Source organism: Anopheles aquasalis, chromosome 3 (genome assembly GCF_943734665.1).
Source record: "Anopheles aquasalis chromosome 3, idAnoAquaMG_Q_19, whole genome shotgun sequence".
Taxonomy (NCBI): Eukaryota; Metazoa; Arthropoda; class Insecta; order Diptera; family Culicidae; genus Anopheles; species Anopheles aquasalis.
In genome coordinates this window covers 9157501-9167500 of record NC_064878.1, presented here as the reverse complement: position 1 = coordinate 9167500, position 10000 = coordinate 9157501, and the positions used below count along the sequence as shown (strand labels likewise).

The 10000-nt window shown below is 47.2% G+C and overlaps 3 protein-coding genes across 18 annotated transcripts in view; 2 read left to right on the top strand and 1 right to left on the bottom strand.

Annotated features, from left to right (window-relative positions):
• Nucleotides 1-284, top strand: part of LOC126576071 (ryanodine receptor) — a 38363-nt gene extending 38079 nt beyond the window's left edge. For all 16 annotated transcript variants that reach the window (XM_050237167.1, XM_050237165.1, XM_050237162.1 and 13 more), the window contains one exon: nt 1-284. This exon is cut by the window's left edge and continues 76 nt beyond it. In XM_050237167.1, coding sequence (XP_050093124.1) covers nt 1-140 — 140 coding nt within the window. In that variant the 3' untranslated portion in view covers nt 141-284.
• Nucleotides 285-2705: 2421 nt separating this feature from the next.
• On the bottom strand, nt 2706-4806 carry LOC126577337 (methanethiol oxidase). The gene is made up of 4 exons (XM_050238865.1): nt 4501-4806; nt 4271-4434; nt 2953-4175; nt 2706-2889 (listed from the first exon to the last, which is right to left on the bottom strand). The coding sequence occupies exons 1-4, from the start codon at nt 4508-4510 to the stop codon at nt 2841-2843; spliced, it is 1446 nt and encodes a 481-aa protein (XP_050094822.1). The 5' UTR covers nt 4511-4806; the 3' UTR covers nt 2706-2840.
• A 2675-nt stretch (nt 4807-7481) lies between these two features.
• The window catches only part of LOC126575516 (SET domain-containing protein SmydA-8-like), a 3048-nt gene continuing 529 nt past the window's right edge, over nt 7482-10000 (top strand). The window contains exons 1-5 of the mRNA XM_050236241.1: nt 7482-8174; nt 8266-8403; nt 8589-8711; nt 9111-9301; nt 9361-10000. The exon at nt 9361-10000 is cut by the window's right edge and continues 112 nt beyond it. Of these exons, the coding sequence (XP_050092198.1) occupies nt 8013-8174; nt 8266-8403; nt 8589-8711; nt 9111-9301; nt 9361-10000 (1254 nt within the window). The 5' untranslated portion in view covers nt 7482-8012. The remainder of the gene's footprint in view (nt 8175-8265; nt 8404-8588; nt 8712-9110; nt 9302-9360) is intronic.

Below are 10000 nucleotides of genomic sequence, written 5' to 3'. Positions count from 1 at the left end.
TCAACAAACCGGACACGGAGTACACCGGTCAAGAGACGTACGTGTGGAACATGTATCAGCAGCGGTGCTGGGACTTCTTCCCCGTCGGTGACTGCTTCCGGAAGCAGTATGAAGACGAGCTGGGTGGTGGAGGCAGCTAAGGTTATGCGGCTGACCTTCACCCCGAATCCGGTTTGACATAACTCCCCCCCCCCCCCCTGTGTGCTGTGGGTGCCACACTCAAGCGCTCAAGACCAAACCAATAGTACCAAAGAGAGACAACAACAACAAACGAACAATCAACTTTTACGCACAAATCAAAACCCTGGAATCCCGCGGAGGATCGTGGTTGTGCAGACTTTTGTAAATTTTGTCCAGCCAAGACAGACGATATCCTGCTGTTGCGTGCGAGCCGAGACGTTGTTGAGTAGATAAGCGAAGGTGAAACACCAGGGAGCACCTTCTATCTTTACCCCGCCTCCCTTTTTGCTCTGGAGGGAGCCAACCTACAGCAACCGTTTTGGTTGTTGCCTAGCAATCAGTAACTCCAACTTACAATTGTGCACCGCTTGGTTACATTTCGCACCACAGGATAAAAAAAAACCTAAAAAATCTAAACTAAAATCAACAAAAAACGTATCATCGGTGATGGATCGGAGGTTACCATTTATCCTTCTCTAGAGTTTATCAAAATCAGTCCAAACACTTCCTCGATATATTAAACCAATAACTCCTTTTGCTAACGAACAATCGAATCGAAGACAGACACGAGAGGACACGAGAACCAGTTTGCAGTGTGCGTGTTTGTGCGTGACCACTGTGATAGAAGAGAGTGTGTGCGCGCGTGGTGTGGTTAGGGGAATTTATTAAAGTCACTTATCACGAATCGAAAGAGAAGAGCGAAAGGAAGGCAGGAAATGAAGGAATTATTCAAACATTTTTTATCAATTTACCAGTGCCATAGTGTCCGTGGCCGTCGAACGAGAGGCGAGTTGGGTTGAATAGGAACTACTTTTACGTTACACGTTTTGCTCGTTGTTATCCCAAAAGAGATTGTATTGCGTTTTCCGTTTCTTTTTCCTCCAACTCTTACCTAGCGAATAGTTCCTTAGACTGTAAACGATACGTTATTGGTAGTTTGCGGTTTGGTATACGTTACGCTTTTCTTTTGTTTTCGATTCGATGTTTATGATTCTGCAAGTCCTTACTTTTTTATGATTCAGCTATTTTTTTCATATCGGAGCTCGTTAGTACTTTCCGCTGAACGCAAACGCAAACATACAAATGCATCCTCACTACACTAACGTTATTTGTTTTGTTTGAAAAAAAAATGAACATCTAGTTAAAATTATGAGAATTTTTAGTAAATAAATTGAACGATAAAACATGAGAATGATGTTTCACTACTCGTGCAGGAATAAGAAATCCGAAATTGTTGAGTTTAATGCAACGGCACTTTGGTATCAACACGTGTGAATTGCTGAAAACAGCGGCCGTTTCAAATTAAAAAACCGCAAGCAAATGATTGCAAGCAAACATCAGTCAAGCAAACCATTCTGATTTTTTGTTGCGGTTACTCTTTGGTGCGAGAGTGAGATGCAGCTGATGCGTTTATACGCTCGTGTAGAGAAGTTATGATTTGAAAGCTTTCGCTTCGCGGAGCTTTTGAAAATCACGATAATTTGATTAAAAACCAACAAAATGCTATTTAAAAAGAAGGTTCTATGATTAAAGAAAATCTGTATTACACAGAAAATCAAAAAGTGGTGTGCTCAGTTCAAAGAAATCTCATTAAATCCTGTTAGAAGCGCCACAATTTTTTAATTCATCTAGTCGATAAGAATAGATAACCACGATATAACGACATCTTCCAGCATGAGCAAGACTGCAGGGGTTTGGTACAGAAAAAGACAATCAACAGGAACAGCTTATCGTTCATCCCAACCGATCATAATGTCCCCACCCCCGGCAAAAGCAACACGTTCTGCACGTTCTCCGGTGTCACTTACAGAACAACCGAACAGCCCTTACGGTACTATAGTAACCTACATTTGCACCCCCTCCCGCGTCGGACCGTACGAAGATAGCGAAAACAACGACAACACGACAATAAGCAATAACCAATAACGAGATGCATTTCCGTATCCAGAGCGTGCCCGCCCCTTTCGTTCCGACACAGAGACCCAATTCTAATCACATCACTTCTGGATCGATTCGTTCTCACGAAACCCGGGGAGGAGCGGGGTGCGACCATTTCCGGGCGCTGTCGTTTTGTCACTTCTCGGATTTCCGCCTGGACCGCCGGGGCCAGAGTACGGCGTCGTCGTGCCCATCGTTTGTAAATTGAATTGAATCGAAAATAAAATATGCAAAACGGACAGGACTGGTCCGGCCATCCGTCCATCCAGTTCACCGAAGACAGGCTCCGTGGGTCTCCAGAACCTGTGTCGATTCAGTCTGATTTCACTATGAACCTTTCAGGTCCATCATCGTCATACTGTTTGCCGTTTTTCCAATAAAGCTGGAACGGAATAACTAGGTTTAGTCTGGTGGAAGAGCTGCTGGCCGGCTGACGGTCCGTACTATATAGTTTTAACGTAATCGGATCGCAAAACGTCTTGTCCTCGATTGTAGAATGTTCGTTTCAAGCGTACACCATTTTAGCATCGCATTGATTGATTGGATACGGCAAGCGGAGTTGATTCAACTTCCTAGAACAGTACGTCTTGGTGACAAATTGCTACTCTTTGCTTGTAGAATGTTGAAATGTATATTTATACTTTGAAATAAATGCCACTGCAATCACCCATCGGTCGATAAATGGTTAAAAATGTAATACATTTAATGAACCTCTTCGCAATCTACTCATCCACCAGCCAGATGTCCGAGGTGCAGTCTCCACCGGGGTACCTGAAACGATAGTTCAATTATTAAATTTATTCCTCAAAACAAAGCCAGATCTTCGTTCCATACCGCATCTCATGGGGAAGTCCCGGTCCGTACGGTTCCCCGGCAAAGTCCACCAGGAAGTTTTCGTTCACCTTCATGCCCCCATTCTCCACGTCGACATCCAACTGCACGATCGTACCGCCTGCTCGTACCATCTCCGGGTAGAACTGCTTATCCCAGGGAGAGAACAAACTGGACGAAACGTACAGTCGCTTACCATCGAGCGACAGCTGCAACATTTGAGGTCCTCCCTCAAGTCGTCGATTTTTCACGAACCTCGGTGCCGGTTGTTCCGTCAACTCTTCGTCCTTCAAGACACGTACCTTCGAGTCACTCTGAATGGCTCCACCGAGAAACACTTGCCCGGTAAGTCGTGGATTAGCCCGATCGGTGATATCATACTGGCGCACATCGCCATGCAACCAATTGCTAAAGTACAGAAAGCGATCATCGAGCGAAATCAGAATGTCCGTCATCATTCCGCCGATCTGCGCATCGCCATAGTTAGCGACCGTTTTGGCCGGTACATCGATCACCTTCTCCGCCGTGTACTCGCTCGATCCGGGCTTCTGGTAGAACCGGTACACATTGGCATGCAGCGCACACCCGACGTAGCCTTGGTTCTCCTTCGGGTTGTGCAGAAACCGGATCTCGAGCGGTGTCGTGCCCTCCTCACCGAGCTCGAGCGTTTGGAAGAGTTCCCGTTCCTGCCAGCGGTAAAAGTTCAACCGGCTACCGTACTGCGTCGGATCGTCACAATCCGTCGGATGGAATCCACGACGGAACAGCTTCGGTGCGCCCCATTCCGAAGCGACCATCACGTTAAAGTACGGTTGATACCAGTAATCGTACCCACAAGCTGCCTTCCGTTCCCCGCGAGTCCAGCGGCCCACGAGCTCGAAGTTTTTATCAAACTCCACGAACTCACCGAGTGCATTACCTTCGCCATCACCCATTACCGAAACCATAATGTTCCCGTTCGGTAGACAGTGGGTAGTGTGCGGTGCCGTACAGTTGACCGACTTCAGCACCTCACCTTCGATCACTTTCACCAACTTCGGTGCTCGCGGATCACTTCCCGTGTCCACGATGAAGATGCGATCCGAATTCAGACACGGCAGTACCATGCGATCTCTGACCGGGACCGGTTTGCCAGCATCCTTCACGACGTGACAGCTCGAGCAAGTGTTCCACCCACTGTGATGCAGCTCGTTCCCTTTGCTGTTCGTGTACGTACGGTGGATGACCTGCGAGGGGGAGGAGAAGCGCGGAAGAGATTCCGAAAATGAAAAGATTGATCATGCAGCACCACACCACAAACGATCAGAACGAGATCGGGGACCTGACAGTAAGTTGGACTGGCGGGATCCACATCAACCGTCGCCAGATAGTCACCGTGCTCCTCGTCGAGGTTCGGTTGTACGCAGACCACGTACAGCAGCTGCTCCACCGGACCATTCCGAACGGCATCCAGTGGCGTTGCATAACCGGGACCACATTTGCACTCTGTTGGGACCGCAGGGAACAGTTTTATCAATGTGTGGTGCGCACACTTGCAATTTCAATACCTACTGTCACTCATCTTAACAATCAACCAAATAAGATCTCACTGATGGACACTTTAGCACTCGACGACGACAACGGCGACCAGGACGGTTCGAAATGGAATGATGAAGTTGTTATTGTCGGCCCATCAGCTAAAGACGGCGCGCGAGATGAAGCTGCTTGTCATATCGTTTGCAGCGCGCACTCCAGCATCGGACCGGACCTCCCTAGAGTTTTGGGTGGTGGTTCCGCGCATACAATCACCAGTCTGTCCGCTGTTGGCCCGTTGCTGATAGTCGACTCCGAGTGAACCGCTTTCTGTGTAGCGAAAGATAAAGCACCGACAATGGGACAGATGTAAACAGCAAAATCTGGTTTTGACCCAGGGACTGTATTGGTGCGATAAGCCGTCGATGTTCGCAACGGTTCCGCGACTAATACTGCGAGCGAAGATCAAGAGCAAGCAAGCGCGTGAGTTGATATATTGATGACCGAGCGGCTCGAAAGCGATTGTCGTTGCAGTTAGTCCGATAAGGAGGAGTCAATACGACGGTTTGATAATCTTATTTGGAGCTCTAGAAGATCTTGCTATTGCGGAGAGCATTATGCATTTGTTTCAATGCGGGGCTTATGCTTTATTCGGGACAAACACAAGTTCATGATTTTGGGAATATTTTTTAAAAAGTACAGCCATCATATTAATTTCTAAAAGGTATTTCTTCAAAAATGTATTTTAATACATTTTACATTTGTTCATTGTATCCCCGGGCAGAATTATCTGAGACAATATTATCGTTACTCTTTGCTAAGATAGGGCAAATTTTTCATGACTCTTAGGGCAATTTTTTCATGTTTCAGCAGCAGTTCTAATATAAAGCGATGGTTATTAGCGATGTTTTGAGAAAGAGTTTTACATGATTGTTAAGAAAATGTATAAACGAATTACACAAAATATCAGATAAAGTGTTAAAAAGAGCTTTTATGTTGCTTTCTATAATACGATGAACACCGACTTTAAAAACGTAGGTTTAAGTAAATTTGCTTCAAATGCTCGTGCTAATTAGCACAACTCTCTTGAAAGTTTCATGAAGCACAACAGATATCACAAATCATCGATATAATTAACTACGTTATCTCCTTCTCAAGAGACTGTATGTCTTCCAAACTAGCAATCAATTAGAAGTTAATTTGAAACACGTTTTCCCATCTTTTGAGCCAAGAAATGTCACGTCAATAAATAAGCAGTGTCGTCTCGGGCTTCGGAACACCATTAGGTTGCTCGGATCGAAGGGTATTTAATAATTCATAAACACTTTGACCTGTACAGCCTGTGTTAAACTCATCGCGCGCTCATTAATATCAACTTCATCCTTTTTCCGTGCCAAACAGCCACAGGGCACGTACGGTGGTGGCTTCGAATGTCAAATAATCCATCCACTGGTAAGATAAACGGCCAATCGAACTGCTCAAACATTCACACACCTTTAACAGAAGACCTGACTTACCGGGGGCCATCCGGGGGAGCATTCTTTGGCGAGCCGAACCCATTCGCCGAAGGTAGAAAAGCAAATTCGGGCACGCATCACTATCAATTATAATAAACCTGCCGAACCCGGGCAACAGGCCAGGCGAACACTGCGGACACCTACCGGTGACACGCACGATCGTAAATTATCCCCGCAACTGCACTACCGAGCCAGCCAGCCACCGAACGTGTTGCGGAAGCCATTGCCCGTGAACACGAACTATTTTTAAACTGGCAAACGTGCGTGCAGTTGACACGAGAGTGTCGTGAAATAAGAAAAAAAAGAAGGGGAAAATTCGAGAGACATCGAAACGCCGCCGTTGCAGCAGCAGTACCTAGCGCTCTCGGTTGAAAGGCCACCAACACGTTGTGCACGGTATTGGTATGTGGCACGTGGCGCAGCAAAGGATGCGTTCAGTGTACCGGGCGGTCCCCTTAAAAGCAATTGGCCACTATTGCCCCCCCACCCCCCCAAAAACATCGTGAGTTTCGTCTGGTGGAAAGCGAAATTACCGGCATTTGGCCAAAAATACCGAACAACGAAGAGCCGTGGTGCCCGTCGCGTGCGCATGTGATCGTCGGGGGTACTGGCGCAAGCAGCTAGTGAGAAGTAGCGATAGTAGTGCTCGGTTGCTAGATCTGAAGAGCACCTGTTGGCACGCTCCAACGACCCAGTTTTGCGCATAATGTGATTCTGATCACTGGGATTTGTCATAGGACCGATAATCGGCAGCAGAACTTTATCGATTTCCTTCAAAAGAAACTCAGAGAACTCGTGTTTCAATCTCTCTTGCCACATTTACCTTAATGGTCCTGTTCCAATACTAAATAACAAAAGGTGTCAGTTCTTTGTGATGCAAAAATAAAACCTAAATTTATCCTACTAAATATAAATGTGATTCCTGTTCTGGTTTATTTGAGCATATTCTTGGCAAGACTATTTTCATTGTTTTACCAATGTTCTATCATTATCGAGGGATTTATAACTATCTCCAAGATAAACTAATTTTCGTTTCTATATAAGATAATCAATTAAAAGGAAGGATTCTTGATTAAAGAAACTGCCGACAACAAATGCAAATTACAAGTCTCTATTGACTCCACCGATCCATTCATTTCCCTTACTGCGAGTGCATAAGTCAGCATCCACGATCAGTCCACGATTTTCTTCGCACTCCCCAAAGTCACTCACAGTAGATCTCTCTTTATGCTCTCGCGCCATTTCACGCGCCGCCTGTTTTCTCTGCGGTTTGGCGCTTTTAATGAAGCATCTCCCGGCAGTCGAAGCCGCAGATCGCGCCGTAGAAACAATTGTCCGTCGACGAATCAGCGCCTTGCGCCTGCGCCCAAAACGCGATCTCGCGCATTACGCTCGCCACCTCGCAAAAGGTTCATCCGCTCGGCAGCAGAAGAGACTGGCGACTCTACACTATCGGCGATCGTACGAGTTCTTCGTCGGTCTTTGCCAGTCGATCACCGTCTACGCCGTGTGCTAGTGCACGCGGATCCATATCTGAAAACCCGGAAAATAGTTACGTTCGCATCCGTTCCGAATTTTACATTCTGCTTTAAGCACTGGTGGTTAAAACATTCTATCATCTTCTGTGTCTATCTGATTGTGAAGTGCGAACACGAATAATAAGCATATACATTCCATTGTTGGTCTCCCTTTCAAACACGGGGACCTCATGAAATGAGGGCGACCGCTCGGCCAAGTCCAAGATAAAAATATCATTTCCTAGTGGCTAGACACCGTCCGTCGGGAGATCCGTTCGCGGAAAAGAAACGGTGTAGGAAAAGCCGTCGCCGCCAACGTAACCACGTGGCAGCAGAACATCACAGCATCGTGAGAACATCTGTTCTCTAGCCACACAAAACAACGTTCGACGTCGACTGGTGGTTTAGTGGTAGTGGGTGTTTCTAGTAAGAAAGAAAAAAAAACATCAGATCGACCAGAAGTCGACCACGATCGTACAGTTGCACGTGCACGAGAAACCAACGAGTGTTACGCGCGATGCTCGAAGACGAAGATTCCGATCGCATCGAAAAGATATGCCCGGTGTGCAAGGTGGAGGCCACCAAGCGGTGCTCGCGGTGTGCCCTGGTGTACTACTGTAGCGTCGAACATCAGCAGCAACACTGGAAGACGCACAAGACGACCTGTAACCCGTTTAAAGTATGCTTCCATTTTTCTATCGCTGCTAATATGATGCTCTCCGACACGATTAGCAGTTCGATAAAATGGTTTATTTATGTGTTTTTTATAGGTTTTCTCCAACGAGCAGTATGGTCGGTTCCTTGTGGCCACCAGAGACATAAGGGTGGGCGAGGTAGTGATCAAGGAACCGCCACTAGTGCACGGACCAGCCCAGATCACGGGCCCCGTTTGCGTTGGTTGCTTGCAGGTATTGACTTCTATCAAGTAAAACGTTGTCTCAACAAACAAATCCGACATGAGCACTTCATGATTGATGTTCTCGTTTTCCAACTCGCTCGTCGATGATTTGTTTTCATTTTTTTTTTGGAACACAAACCAAAGAGAAGCCAAAGTTTTACGATCTGACGCTTGTGTTTGCTTTTCCATTTGCAGGGTTTGCAGGAAAATAAATATCTCGAGTGTGAGCAGTGCGGTTGGCCGGTTTGTAAACGTTCCTGCCAGGACAATCCGGCTCACCGGGCCGAGTGTAAACTAACGATTGGACGAGGCAGCAAGGCAAGTATCAACGAAGCATTCAGGAACTGAAAACACTCTCGTGATTAAACAATCAGCAGCAAGAGTTAAAGCGATGCAACATTGTAGTGGTGCTGGTGACACACATTCGCTCCCGGCATGGGAAATGCAAAACATAATTTGCATTAAATCTAAGGGCATGCGACTGCGACATTCTGGTTTGACTGCACGCGGATTGGCACCGGGCCACGAGCACGATGTAATAACGCGATGGCCCGGAAATACGCGAGCATGCCACCGAATTTACATTCCTTGTGTGCTGTGTATACGTAGCACCTCCGTCTGTCTCAACATTGTCCATTGTAGCTCTCGCTCTCGGTTGCATTTCCTCGAAAGCTCTCACATGTGCTGTTTCTATGTGTTTGTTTCATTAATTTGCAGATTGCAATCCAGCACTTCTATGTACCGCACCCGATGTACCAGTGTTTGATGCCGTTACGATGCTTACTGTTGGCCGAAAGTGATCCGGCAAAGTGGGAACTGCTGCAGCAGCTCGAGTCACACGAGGAGGAGCGCCGTGGTTCCGAACTGTGGCGTAACGATCGTGAAGGAGTGGCCAAGCTGATACCTAGGTGAGATCGGCCGCCGTCATTTTCTCCATTCGACAACTACTATCCTTTTGCGTCCCCAGATTCTTCAAGTGCGAAAACCGATGGGATGAGGATGAAATTCTGCGGATCGTAGGCATCATACAGGTGAATGGCCACGAGATACCACTCAACGAACCATCCTCTGTTGCAATCTACAACCAAGCGTCGATGCTCGAGCACTCCTGTAGACCGAACCTTTCGAAAAGCTTCACCAATCGTGGTGAGATCGTACTGTGGGCACCGAATCCGATCAAGCGAGGTGAACGGTTGAGCATCTGCTACACCGACGTGATGTGGACAACAGGCAACCGGTTGGAGCACCTTCTGCAGACCAAAATGTTCCGCTGTGAGTGCGAACGGTGCTCCGATCCGACCGAGTACGAGACGTACTTCAGTGCGCTGCGTTGCTCCGGCTTCCAGAAGGATTCCAAGTGTAAGGGATACATTCTGCCAGTGGATGACGATGGTTGGACCAAGTCTGGTGGTGACTGGAGCTGCCAGAAGTGTCACAGTGTGGTGACGGGCGCGGCGGTCAATCAGATCCTCGAGCGGGCCCGCATGGACCTGGAAGCGATGCAGAAACATCGCGAAGATCACTGTAACAAGTACATGAAGCACTACTCGAAATGGCTCACACCGAACCATCAGTATCTGGTGGACGTGAAGATATCGTTGTCGCAG